The sequence below is a fragment of the Cloeon dipterum genome, chromosome 3 (genome assembly GCF_949628265.1).
Source record: "Cloeon dipterum chromosome 3, ieCloDipt1.1, whole genome shotgun sequence".
In the NCBI taxonomy this organism is placed as follows: domain Eukaryota; kingdom Metazoa; phylum Arthropoda; class Insecta; order Ephemeroptera; family Baetidae; genus Cloeon; species Cloeon dipterum.
In genome coordinates, this window is record NC_088788.1 from 18,838,224 (window position 1) to 18,852,574 (window position 14,351).

A 14,351-nucleotide genomic window follows, 5' to 3' on the forward strand; every position below is an offset into this window, starting at 1 on the left:
ATAAAATTTACCATTTTAATGGTGCTAGGGAGTTGCGGAAGTGACACAGAATAAAACGCACGCACTGAAATATCGCACCTATGAGTTGCTATGCAACCGTGCGTGTCGCTTTACAAGCCACGGAGGGGTGATAAATAAACATCCACTGCATACGCAGATTGCAAACAAAAGAGTTATGTGAAGTAAGTTAATTATCAAGATTAATTTAAATCATGGCTCCAGGACTATATTTCAATCCAAAGTCGTCCACGCCTAGCAGCACTACAAGCAGCACTAAAGCAAGTGATCAGGTAATTACCCAATCATAGCGCTTATTTCTGGGATACTTTAGTTTGGGAAGGATAGTTCAAAATATTTCAGGCCATTTCAGTACTTCCTGGAAATAATACGCAAATTTGTATATCATTCAAGGTTTTTATTGTCTTGCTATGTTTTAAAGTTGCCTACCCTTGAAGTTACGAGTTAAAATTTAAATTTAAATTCCGTACTTAAAAGAAACGCAGTGTCGATGTACGAGTAAGTAAATCGCACACAGAGCATGCTTTCCTTTTATGATTTTGAGCGTCACATTGAGCAGGCACGGATGTTGTTACAGAGCGATTCAGCGGTTTCAAACGCTACTTTCGAGCTTTCGATCGTGGGCCTGCCGGCGCCTCGTTTGCGCTCCACTCGAAAGAACAATGTAGAGCTGACGAACCAGCGAAGAGCACTCAAGTCGGCGCCCGTCAGCGCGGCCAAGAGTGTGATAAAATCGCACCAGAGGTGCGATAAAAGCGAGGTTGAAAGGCCATGGACGGTGTGCAAGAGAAAGGTGCACGACATCAAATCATGAATAATCAACAGCAGCGTGAATAAATCTTCAAATTTTAGGCGTTGAAAATAAAGGCGGATTTGACTGACGATGACGACGTCTCGTTAAGTGGATCGGCATTCAAATTGGCCGAGGACGAGACAATCGGAAAGTGCAGCTCCACCGCGTCCCAGTGGTCTGTCTCGGCGTCGAGCGCCGGCGACGTGTCCTCCCTGGGGGACGAATCCAACAGCCAGTACAGCCAGGCCAGGTCGGAGCAAGATAAGCCGATCGAAACTGCCTGCTTTGTCAGCAAAGACAGATTCAGCTTTCCCGTGCCAGCACGCTTGGTGGCGGAAAAATTGCTGGGAAAGGCGCATGAGGATGACGAAACCGAGCTCTTGGACCAGGGAAAACAGTTGGCGCGAGAGAGGAGTGAGATCGAAGATTTGGACATGGATTTCTGCAGTGTTCACATTTCCAGGGAAGATGGAAACTGCCACCAATTGGTCACAATACAAGAAAAGGTGCGAAAAAAATAAAAGTTTGATGACACTGTGGATCTTTTAACCCCTAATTAACCAAAAAGAAATCAAGAAAAAGAAAATAAGTTGAATTTGAAAGGGGAGTTTAGCTCTTTTTTTGGTCCCTTTTTATTGTAGGTTTTAGGCTGGTGTGTGGTGGTGGTTCTGGATTAGTTATTAATTTTCTAATTTATATGGGTGCTCAGGAACGAGATTTTGGGCAAATCAGGGCGTTCAAAGGGCGTTCCAAAGGGTTAAATTGTGAAAGTACTTAACTTGGCCGTTCCAACGATGTCCAAATCTTTTGTAAATCGAACCAATACAGAGCCCGTTAGGCGTAATTAACAATAAATTGGCTAAAGGGCTATAGTGCTACCCTGGCGCCAGGGCTCGATTTATAATCTGCTCAGATGATCTTGTTTGACCTCATGGGCGAAACGAAGCATGTTTCGGGGGTAAACACCAACCGATTGTGATATTTTGATTTTCGCACTGTTCACTTGAACCCAAAAATGCCCATTTCTCAACCTTTTACCGTCCATATATATCTCGAAAACTATTGATTTTTCCATTTAAATGGAGTTATGCAGCTCTAAAGCATACGTGATGCTCAGGTTGCATACATTTTTTTAAAATAGCAATTTTTTCTTTTTTATCAACCAATTTCAGGTTCTAGAGCTGCTGGAGAACCAGCAAACGTGCACCAGACAAACTTGGCTGGTGCTGCAGCAGTTGAGTGCGAGCCTTGATTTCATTACCAAAAGATCGTCACGCGAGGAACAAAAACGAGTCACGCAGACGCAAACGCCCAGTCCCATTCCCGAAGCTCTGCTTTTGAAGGAAGCTGCAGGATGTGCACTGAGGCTGGCGGATATTCTGTCGTTGGTGGGCTCGACCATGACTTCGAGTGACATTAACGTGGTAAAATATTGAGGGACATGTTGAACCGCGCTTAATTATAATTTTCAGCCTCTGAGGGCGCAGGTGGTGGAAACGCGGCGAACGCAGCAGCCTGCGGCGTTTCCCGTGAGTGCGATGGATTTGCAACAGCAGAAGGGGAAATTGCGGCCCGTTTCGACAGAGCAGGCCAAGTTTTTTCGGCAACGAGAAAGCCTCATGGATCAGCTAAATGCGTCCTTGGCCCTGAGACGGGCGAGCATTTGTCATCCAGATCAAGATTGTGAGTCAACAGTCTCGGATGAATGGACATAGGATGATTCAGCAACTTGTCACAGAGTGTTCAAAGCTATTATTGCTATATACGTATACCGGGTCCATTTAACGGCTAATAAAAGGACAGGGAACTTTAGACAGTTTCTTCAGAATGCCGAATGAGTAAGACTAACGCATGTTAAAACTTTTGAACCAACTGTCTTTGGAGCAACAAAATCGTAAAAAAAACGTTTTATATGTGAAGCCAGATTAACACTAATAACGTTTGGTACAATATAGGTAGAGTGTATTTGTGGACGATCAATTAGATAAATTATTAAATTGACTGGAAAAAAACGGCAAAATCCATTTTGGTGAAGAAAACCCTGGTAGTATTAAGAAAATACTACTGTGTAAAAGAATTACATACCCCGAAAATGTGAAAATTGGAAAAGACAATCGCTGAAAATAATGGGTAAAAACCATTTAAATTGGCTCCAAAACAGTCTAAAATTCCCAACACTCTATAATCATTGTTTTAATACGAACTTAAGTCAAAATCATCTTGAGATTTAAATAAAAATTATTTTGGATAAGAATTTTTAAATTCTTTTTATTAATTAAAAAATCAGATCAAATGTACAAAGGTGTATTTATCTGGCATCTGGCTCAAGATATTTTTACCCACATGAAAAACTAAAGTACGCGTAAAACACTTGAGCTTTCAACACGCGACTATATCTCATCACATGTAAACGTCCTCCGTTAGAGATGTGAATACCAGAATCAGTGCATCCCTATTATCTAAAATTTTACTGACTCTTTGTGTCAGCACGAGATAGGTTTGACAATCACTAAAAACGCTGAAAATCATATAAAGAAAATCACTGGAACAGCAGGGGTGGTTGAGTGGTGTGTCAAAATTAGGTTCTACCCTGTAAGGTCCTTTCCTCATGCACTTTTCGCGAACAGTTACTTGCTGGCCGCCGTGCCTGACGACGACTGCCTGCGCTCTCTGCCCTCGTAAGGTTCGCCGTCCTCGTCCTCATCAGGGTAGTCCTCGGTGCCGAAATCGTCGGCCTCCTCCTCCTCCTCCTCTTCGTCCTCCTGGATGGAGCTGCTCTGGACCCACTGGCGGATGCGGTCCTTCTTGCCGCCGCGGTCCACCGTCGTCTCGACGCCGTACTGAGTCAGGGTGGCCAGCAGCTTGTTCTTCTCCTCGGGACTGCTGTGGTAGCTGTACATGGAAGGGCACAGCTCCGCCGCCTTCTCCTTGTCCGTCGATGTCTCGTTTTCTGACACCTGGAAAAATGTTTTTATTTCTTGAGTAAAAAAATAAATTTCTTAATTGTCTTCTCTTTTGCAGTAAACTAAATTTCTGGTTTTTACTTGTCTTTTTAATAATTTTTAAATTTGCTGCTGATAAAAAAATTGCCAGTCACCGCCTCTTGGGTGGAATTTGGTGAAGCTGACCTGCTAGCCAACCAACCAAAATCCCGCGGCTGATTCTAGGACTTCATGAAACATTCAAGACATTTAAATGGCGGGCTATAATTTTTAGACGTTAATATTTTCGGAAATTAGCGCTTTTTCATGTTTTAAAACTGGAAAATTGTAATGCGGTTTGTCCTTCTTTTTTAAGTACGTTTTGTTATAGGGGAGGCATTTAAAATTTTTACCTAACCCTGCCAAACCCGTCTAAATAAGTCTATAAACAGTTTAAACCCGCCTAAATCGGCAAAGCTAATTAATTCTAGTGCATATTTTTGCTCTGTGCGTTAGGAAATGGTTTAATGGTATTTTCGGCCCAAAAATGATTTTTCCGACAATTTTTGTATGCATAACAGTGTTTTTATATGCGATAGAGAATGTAGGAAATGGTAAATAGATTTTCATAAAACGTACGATTTTTGTGAACATGCTAAATTGGTACAGTAAAAACGTGTTAATCGGGCCAAAAACATGTGTGTCAATAAACCATCTAATTTTAAGGGAAAATAACTAGTATGAAAAGAAGACTACAAAAAAACGACTAAAATTCAAAGAATGAGTTTGAAAAGGATGTATAAATAATAATGAATAAATAACAATAATCATTGGTGGTAGGATATGAAAACAATTAAAATTGGAAAACTTTTGAAATAGTAATATAGATTTCAGGAATTTAGGCACTAAAAATTGTTTTTAGTCTTGCTAGAAATTCTGCAAAAAGCAGAAATTCTGCGTTCCTTTCTTTGATTCCCTATGTGCAACTTTTCAATTTTCTGTTAAATATACAATAAACTGACCTTGACAAGCCACCTGTCGTCGAGGAACTTGCCGAGTTCTCCGCTGAGTCCTCCGGGGGTGGCGTTGCACGTGAGCAGCGTCCGCTTCTCGGACTTGGGCTCGAGCAGTTTGCGGAACATGCGTTGCGCCCTTGACGTCAACAGCTTGAACAGCTTCGGCCTGCGTCGCGGCGAGACGAGCGCGGCGGCCAGCAGGCCGGTGGGGCCGCTGGCTGACGCCTTCTGGTGCCACTGCGCGTAGCGCGAGAAGCGCGGGTCGTCCGTCTTGGACGCCTTCTGCCACGGCAGGCAGCCGGTCAGGCACACGAACAGCACCACGCCGAACTGCCACACGTCGTTGCACGGCTCCGCCTTGTACGCCGACTCGGCGTCCGTCACCAGAACCTCTGGAGGCGCGTACGGCAGCCACTCTATGTTCTTCCGCCGCAACACCACCGAACCTTCACAGGGAACAAATTTTTTTGATATTGAGGCTGCATTCAATGATGAAAAAATATCTTAAATTAAAAAAGCCAGAAGGATTTTACATACTATAATTGTTACTCTGCCATTGAAGAGTTAAATTTTAAAAGGGGAGCGCACCTTTTAATCCGAAAATTGGTGCTTTTTTTGCTACCATTTGAAAGTGTTTGATAAAAGATTGCCAAAGGAAGAGTTCTCATTATTTTTGGTTCGCTATAGATCCACGCCTCCGTAGTTTAGTTAAAATATTTAATTGCCGTGTTTTCTTGTTAATTATTAAGTGGTTGGATTTTAATCAACTTTACAATTTTGATATTTTCGTAGCAAGATCGATCGAATTAAGTGCGATTTTTATGCTTTTAAAATTAAAAAAACCGCTGAGTTACCAAAACGGAACACTTCCCAAATAAGTATCTTTGCTAAAAAAATATTTTGAAAACATCAAAACAATCAAAATTAGGTACATTTTGGACCTTTTAATTTTTTTAACCTTCTTATATACGTAGAAAGAGCTGGGTTTATTATTTATAAAAAAATAATTAAACGCTCTTCAGTTTTCTTTCACACACAGATATCTTTTAGCTTCAAGAAATACGATAAAAAATACACGCTTAACATTTTTAAGTTTAATCTATGAGATATTCACCTGCTCTTCTGGTTTCTCCAAAGTCACAGATCTTAACTCTGGCGAAGTCAGACCTGAAGACGAGAATGTTGTCCAGTCTTATGTCACGGTGCACCAAGTCCCTGGAGTGCATGAAGTCAAGCGCCGAAGCTAGTTGGCGACCAACTCTTTTGGCCTGCGCCTCGCCGATGCCACCGTTATCGGACACATTCGCTGCCAAATCACCAAGTGGAGCATGCTCCTACATACACATACAGATAGTTAAAATTCTGTTTTTCAAACGGCTGCTATTAAAATGCTATAGGCTTAATTTATGGCACCAACAACATAAAATTCTGGTTTTACAGGCATGGATAAATTATTTTTACTTTAATTGCTTCTCCCGTTAAAGAAGTGCCTCCAAAAATCAACCCCGTGTGAGGTTACCGACCTGCGCGAACACGTAAAAGCCGGGCGTTTCAAAGGCGACATCAACACTGTTGATGATGTTCCTGTGCACGCTGAGGTGAATGCTGTAGTGGAATTCTCTGAAGAAGTCTGCTGACGTGTTGAGCACCTTGGGCAGTGCTTTGAGCACGATTTCGGTGCCGGAGGCGCGGTGCTCGGCCAGCAGGATCTTTGCGAACCATCCCTCACCGACGACCTGCAGGATGTCGTAATCCTCCGTCAAGGACACCTGAAAGACAGCGAATTGTAAGAGTTAAAAAAACATGACTCGCCACGACAGATTAATTTTTCTTTTGAAGTCGCATGAAATCATTTAAAATGGTGTGTTTAACATTTTTTTTTCAGAATCAAACTCTTGGAATCTCGCTTGTGCGAAATCCTATTGCGCTCTCAGTCAGTCGATTTGCAGAAAACTTGCTTCGAGCAGAGTGGAGCCGAGGTTCAAATTTAGACAAAGCAGGTTGGTGATTTTTGTTTGCAAAAGGGAATACAAATATTTGTTGAATTTTGTGTATCAAACTAAAAACCACTTATGAGATTTTGTAAATCTCATGCTTTTTATTGTTCCAGAGACATGAGTTTTGATAGCAACAGTTCCTTACCCACTGAAAATTTAAGCAATAAAAATTATCACAATTTCGTGTCTACTTCACAAGAAATATACACAAAACAAAACGGATTTTGACAGTTGAAACATAACATTTTTAAGTGATTTTCCAACTTTAAAGTGTGCTCAAAGGTCTTTTGAAATTGCGTAACTTATGTTTATTTCACGCAAACAGAAAATAGCTGTTTTTAGAGTGATTCACAACGGATTGAGATGTATGCATTTTAAGAATTCTGTCCTGCAAAAAAGTGTGTCGTGCAGTGGTTAAATGAAAATTAAACGGAAATTAAGGCAGAGAGCAGAGTGACGGTAGCATATATATTAGGCGTAAAGTTGCGCAAAACCTCTTGGAGAGGCGCCATAACAACAGCCAGCGTTTTAAAAACGAGCGACCTCACGGCATCAAAACCAAACGCTCGCAAATGAGAAAAGAAGAAGTCTTCCTCGTCGCACGCGTGTGTTTATGCAAACGTCTCTTGTCTCTTCTTAGTTCTCATTCGAATCAAAGGGGCTGCGGGCTCGATTTTAGATTTTTGTTGTTCGAGCGCCGGAGCTTTCGTGCTTGTTTACAAGTGATAGGGGATTCGAAAGGGTCGTAACGAGCAGGCAATTTTATTGCCTGTTGCGTGCAAACTTTAAAAATACGCCTTTAACGACCCTTAAACACAGGGAATTTTATATTAATAGACGAAGCACAGAAAGGACGGAGTATTTGTTTGACGCATAAAATCGGAAAATATTGAAATAATTAAAATAAAACTAATAGCAGAAGAAGAATCCATTTTATAGTTGAGAGTTAGAACCCCTACTCCCTTCAGCTGGTCAGGGAAAGTGGATACGAGTCTAAGGGTGGACTGTTTATGCAATTCTGATGGTTAGAACTCGAGATTTGGAGTTAGCAAAATCATTTATAAACATGGAAAAGTCGAAAAATTCATTTTTCGAGTTTTAAAGCGGAATTCCTTGAAAACTAATTGGAATGTCACTCAGAAAATTTTACACAAGTTCACTAATGTCAAGAGATAACTTTTAGGCACATTTTCAAAGTACCAAAATCCCAAGCTCATTTACAAAATTTTATTTAGAAACCAAATTTGACAGTAGATGCCTTTGACCTTGACCTAGAACATTAAATTTAGTATTATATAGTTCGATCAGGCTCGGCGAGAGGAATCCAAAACACACCGTATATTTTAAATTGCCCTACGGGGAGATGAGATACTCTTCCAAACATTTCCAGTGCTACTACCCGTAAAAATTATTATTTTGTATGACGAAATCTACTAGAAAATGCTGATTATTCTGGTATAAATTGACTACGTGCCAATTTTTTCCTCCGACCCGTGACGTTTTGAGCGTTGTTCAAAATATGTTTTAGTCACGTAGACGTTTTAATTTTTAATTCCAAATCTGCCAAAAGTGGAAATAGATATTATTCTAAAAATGGACAGAAATAAAGTTGGTCTGTCATCGGGGTATTCGCTAAAAATTTCATCAGCCAGAGAGAATGTAAAAAAGCAAGGGGCGTTTGGCAAATCGTTCACGGAAGCTAATTTTCTAAACGGCGCGCGCGTCGGCGTCGGCACGTCGGTATATTTGCAGCGAAGGGGAAGTTGTTGTTCGGACCTTGATTGTATTCGTTCGATGAGTTAAGGCCCGTGGCTCGCGGCCAGTGATTTCCAATTGCCACCGCGTACATAATACTTTTGATTTCGTACGATGAACTATAAAAATCCGAAAATAGATCAATTGAGTCATGAGAGAAGTGAACGCTGACAGTCTAATTAGAGGAAAGGCAATTTGCGAGATCCATTTTCCGCAAAAAAGCGAGTCAAGGACGAAGAAACGCTCCAATTAAATTGTATCAAACGCCATTAGCAGGTCAAAAAGCAACTAATTATTATTATTTTGAAGTCGTGTGGTCGCATGCCAAAATGTGTGTGTGTGCGCCTTTATATACCAGAGAGCGACTGGTGCGCATGTAAACAAAGATCGGCAATCGCACTGGCGAAAGCAACTCGCAGAAAGCAACTAAATTAAAGCACGGCCGGCAAACAGCAGGGCTATTTTGGCGCTTTTGCTCGGTGCCGCTCTCTCATTGTTGGTTGCTGCTGCGGTCCAAAGATTAATTTTGCATTCTGGTGTCCATGGAAATATTTTCTTGAATTAAAATAAAATTCAAGGTTGAACCAGTTAGATTTATATTATTTATTACCATTAAGAATGCTATGGCACTATCAAAATCAGGTGTTTTAATTTTTTCTCTTTTCTCTATTTCTCATTTTGAAAAATTGGTTGGAACCTATAAGTTTTAGACCTTAATAAATTCTAGGATTTAATTTCGAAAAATTATTGAAACAGTTGTGGCTAAGAAAAGAAGTCACCAGAGGCAGAAAAAATCAGAGATTTCCTCAGATATATACGACGAGAGTGGACGACGCTGGCTGTTGACTCATGTTGTGACCCTCTCTCTCTCTCTGTCTTGTCTGCGCAAAACGCGAGAGGGGTTTTGTAACACTTTGGCTCACCTTTTCTAGTTCAAACTCGCGAATCTTGTGAATGTTTGAAGGGTGGATTTTCTTTCCTGAGCTCCCCATTTTCAGCTGAAATGAAACAGGAAGGACAAAAGATTAAAACAACTTTTTCTATTTTTATAATTGATTTAAAAATATTATTCAATATAAATTAAAAATTGTGCTTAACAAATGGCACCATTAATTTTAGAAGCCACCATATGTTTTCCGCCCATAAAATCTGTTTATGTGTGTATGTATCTAGTTGCGTTGTAAAATTTATGACTTCAAGAAGACGCAGTTCGAAATTTATGTCGTGTTCGAGACTATTTTGGATCAGAGTTAATTAGTTACATTTCTAAACAGCCCAGGGAATTATTTGAATGAACAATTTCCTTAACAAGAAAGTGTACACTTTTGTCGTCAAAGTCCCATCTAGAACTCGCCCCAAATAAAAACACGCTATACCGTTAAGGTGCGCCCCTTATTTGGGCCCGGCGCCACTCTACCTAATTGCCGAATGAAATTTTCGGCCCTGCCCTCGTCACAGTTGTGTCATACTGTCTGTTCTTACAAATTAAAAAGTTGATGGCATAGCAGGGGTGACGCGCGAACACATGTCTGTTTGTGAAAAAGTCCGAATTTCAGTTCTGGTCAAATACTTTCAGGGGTAACAAAAATCTGGATCTTTGAGGATATTATCAATTAAAAAGTCTGCTAGTTTGTAAGACAGCCTGCATTTCATGGAGTTAGACCTTTTTTAAATATAAATCTAGCTTCTGAGAAATATTTCAAACCATGTCTAAAATTAAATTGAATATTTTATTAATTTATAAACAGAGTGACAGTGAAATTTGAAATAGATATGAAAATTTGAATAAAAACTATAGTTGACATGATTTTGATAAAGGAAATTTGACTATGTTTTGCATCTGACATCTGAGATGCAAAATGGCTCGAGCTATGGAATATAAAGGAGTCATGTTATATAATTGGGAGAACTGGAATAAATAATGTATACACGATGTGAAAGAAAATGTCGACCTATTTCCAAAAGAAGAGTTTAATAAATAAAGACGGCTGTCGTAACACGATTTTTTTTCAAAAATTTTCAGCGATATAAATCAAGGTGTGTACTTTGTCATCGAAAGGTGTGAAGGTTTGCCGAGCGAAACTAACATTTTCTAGAAACGTAAACACCAACGGTCATTTAAAAAGTGGCGGACGTCCTAAAAAGTGGAGCACGCATGACGTCTTTCCGCGCCGGACGCAGATTTATAAAGAATATTATTTATGAGAGACGTGAAAATAAATCGACACGCAGCAGCCGCGGCAGAGAGTTATACAGCAAAACATAAATACAGGAGCGCGTGCAGCGTACAGAAAATACGCCTCTCAGCTTTCAGAACGCTAGTGCCGGCTATGACGAATGCGCGCGGGTGGAGATAAACGACCCCGGGGGTTGACGCGCAGCCGGCTGCCCGGACGGCGTCTCGTTGTCTGTCCGTCACCCGACCAAGGGCCAAAATCAGCAAACTAGCTCCAGCAGAGTGGCACGCGCGCAATGTCTGGAGATGCGATACGTGAAACAACGGAAAATCACGAAAATAAAAACGGGACAGTTGAATTTTTACTTAAAATCTCTTGTTGGATGTCTACACAAAAAATGTGTTGTAAAACATTTTTTTAAATCACTGTTTGACTTAATTTTAGCTAATTTTTGTCTCTAAGCTTTTTTAAATCACTAGGTAGCTGCTTCCACATTCCAATTTTAAAGAAATTGCACTCGCAAATATAATTTTTGTGCGAATAAGGTTAAAATTCTGAAAAACAGCGAGTGCTGCTGGAATATTTTTGAATCGGCCGTTAAGCGAGAGAGCGGCCAGTATATGTATTGTGACGCCATTACTGCTTAAAAGGTACCAAAGATCAGGATGTGATTGTTGGGCTGCTTGTTGGATTTTCATTCGTTGCTTATTATTTTAAAACCAACAATCGGTAAGGAAAAACAATCAGGGAGTGTCCTGAACATCAACATCAACAGCCATGGCACTGATGATGTCACACTGTGCTAGCCGCTCACTTTGTCCAGTTACGGCTAACGTGGCTGCCGGTTACAAAAATTATACAATAAAATTGCACTCCTATTTTCAGAATTTCTATGGCAAATAAAATCAAATTAAAGCCTTTTGAAATGCATGACCTACAAAGTGCAATAATATTCTCCCAAAAAAATTAATCGTGTTGCATGATTTGTGAGGTTTTATGTGTGATTTCTTTTCAAACACTTTCTTTATTTCAATTTAATTTAAATTTTACGTCAAATCCTCATCCCCGTAAAAAAATTTATCTATTTCAAAAACGCGGATCTCCTTTGTAAGATGTGCGGTGTCTGGCCGACACTGAAAGGGATGTCTCACTTAATAGAACACGTGGATTCAATGATGAAAACGAGGCGTCAAAACTGTGCAGAAAGGCTGGAGCACTGTGAGTGGCGTAGGCTGGCAACACGCGGACGTGAATTGGCAGAGAAGATGCGCACAGATTTTAATTGGCAATAGACATCACGCGCCTCGCAACCAATTCGCACTAGTGTGTGTCATTTAATATTGTTGCGTCAGTGTTTGTGTAATCCTTTGGGAGTTCCTATTGAGAGTTTTTCTTATTCCAGTCCACTGCACTCACCACGTTGTTAAAATTAGCAAAGCTGAAAGCTTTCGTTTGGGATTTTGTTATCTCAAAAAGGGGTCGTGTTGGAATTAATATTTTTAATTTATGTGGTGGTGGAATTTAGTGAGTGGATTTTTTTTGTCACAAAAAGGGAAATAAATTAACTAAAGATAAGGAGCTAATTTATTGAAATGTATTGCATGAATTTGTTTCCAAATATAAAAACAGTTGTAAGTTGAAAAATTCAATTTTTATCGACCATCATGTTTTAAATTAATTTGGTCCTATAAATAAAAGCAGGATGATTCGTTTGAAAATCTCTGACCTGCTTAAAAAAGCTTCTGAAAATTTCTCGTAGTTTCAGGAACCTTTCACGTCTATAATTTAAAAAAAATAATCATTGAGATTGATATATTTTATCTTCCAAAAACAAAAATTTACCAGCAAATTCATAATTAATTCATTTAAAGTAAAAAATCTGATTACAAATTTTAATTAAATTGTTACAAATTTTAATTAAAAAATTGCACAAATTGCTTCACTACCATTCGCCGAGCAGAAATTTAATGATATTATTATTATTATTAGTTGTGTTTGTGTTAACTTGTATTGTTATCAACGAAATTATAGCTGTTTTGTAAATTTACTGGGGTAATTTCTTGAAGGTATTCCCTTTTGAACTATCTAAAATAATACTTCATGGAAAAATCTAGAGCATGATTTTTTGTTAAGAAACTAGTTAACATTGAAATGATTATAAAGATGTTGCAAAGGGTAAAGAGTACACAATTGTATAAGATTCTCACCATTCCCGAAAATTGGGCTAGTAATTCGGATGATCAATAATTGGGAACGGGTTTACTATGGTTAATAAACACAAATGAAAATTTGTCTATTTTTCCCCGACATCCCCAAAAAGATATGGAAGCACTCACCAGCTCAATTAAAATGTCGTCTATGAGGAAAAGCGAGTAGGGCGACTGGATTTGGGTGGAGACGATCGCGACGGCGGCAGCACGTCCACTTGAGCGTTGAACATGCACCGGCTGCGCGCATATAAAACGCGAACAAAAATAGTCGCACACACTCAGTCAGTTCACCGGGCGAGAGAGAAAGAGAGCGAGAGAGAGAGAAAGAGAGAGAAACACGAGGAGCAGTCACATTATTATTATTCACCCCGGAAGGCAATCGATGCAGCCCGGGCGGCAAACGCGGAATTAATTAATTTCGGTGGCGCTCGGTCAAAGAGGCGATCATTTCGCTCGGCTGCGGCACGACAGGCGCTCTCGCTGACAATGCCGGACTGACTGACTCGAAGGGGTCGGTCTGCACAGCACACCCATGCGAGCTGCTTGCTGCCGGGCTATTTTTAACCCGCGCGCAATGTCGAGTGAGATGGGAGAATGAGGTGGCGGACACACACAGAACACTCGTCGTCGTCGTCGCCGTTGTTGGCGGCAGCGGCGGCGGCGCTCCTTTCTGCCCTCCCGGCGGCTTTATGGTGCAGTTGCACGCACGCCACCCCTGCGGCTGAACACTCGACTTCCACTTCTTGAGTTTGTAATTTTTTTTCCATAAAAAGAGAAAGAGTTTTTTTAATTGTTGAGAGTGTAAAAAATTCAAGGAAATGTTTTGTACCCGTAAAACTTTATCATTTCTCCACGCCACCACAAATGACAGCAAGAAAACGTCACCTTCGCAAACTAGTACTCGCAAACAGATTGCCGAGTACAATGTTTGCCACCAACTAAGTTTGGGATTACAAATTTCAACATTTTAGATTCGAGTGAAATTATTTCTTGATGCCACGTACGTACAGCGGTGCAAATTTTTTCAATTCAACGAATTTAGTGATTTTTTGAGAGAAGAAAACTACCTAAAACCTCAAAATGTATTTAAAAATACAGTTAATTTTGTTCTCTATGCAACTTGGTGTTTAGACACTGTTCAATCATAAAAATTGATCAGTGGTTCATATTTGACGCTCTAGAAAATTTTTTAAATTTCCCACTAATAGGTTTTGTTCTTTGTTCTGGGCTTTATAAGTTGTTAATTGTTAATTGCAGAGCAAAACTCGAAAGTTGATGAAATTACCTATTTTTTATGTGCCCAAAACTTTCTTTAAACGCTTAAAATAGAATGTGCAATCTGCATATTTCTTAGAGCCATTTAGAATATCAAATATTTCTTTAGTTTATCTGGCAATAACATAATTAAACGCCATATTGAATTTCCACCACTCTTGAACGGCGCACTTTGTTTTTTTAAAATGA

The 14,351-nt window shown here is 39.9% G+C and overlaps 3 protein-coding genes across 3 annotated transcripts in view; 2 read left to right on the top strand and 1 right to left on the bottom strand.

Moving 5' to 3' along the window:
- Secp43 (tRNA Selenocysteine associated protein) overlaps positions 1 to 14,351 on the top strand; it is a 197,258-nt gene that overhangs the window by 24,193 nt on the left and 158,714 nt on the right. The window lies entirely within an intron of this gene.
- LOC135938346 (uncharacterized) lies at positions 213 to 2,975 on the top strand. Its single transcript, XM_065481962.1, has 5 exons — positions 213 to 290; positions 596 to 796; positions 871 to 1,317; positions 1,984 to 2,235; positions 2,284 to 2,975. Exons 1-5 carry the CDS (start codon positions 213 to 215, stop codon positions 2,524 to 2,526), a joined length of 1,221 nt encoding a protein of 406 aa, XP_065338034.1. The 3' UTR covers positions 2,527 to 2,975.
- On the bottom strand, positions 3,060 to 13,405 carry LOC135940779 (serine/threonine-protein kinase meng-po-like). Its single transcript, XM_065485831.1, has 6 exons — positions 13,014 to 13,405; positions 9,424 to 9,498; positions 6,272 to 6,517; positions 5,863 to 6,082; positions 4,755 to 5,194; positions 3,060 to 3,768 (listed from the first exon to the last, which is right to left on the bottom strand). The coding sequence occupies exons 2-6, from the start codon at positions 9,490 to 9,492 to the stop codon at positions 3,439 to 3,441; spliced, it is 1,305 nt and encodes a 434-aa protein (XP_065341903.1). The 5' UTR covers positions 9,493 to 9,498; positions 13,014 to 13,405; the 3' UTR covers positions 3,060 to 3,438.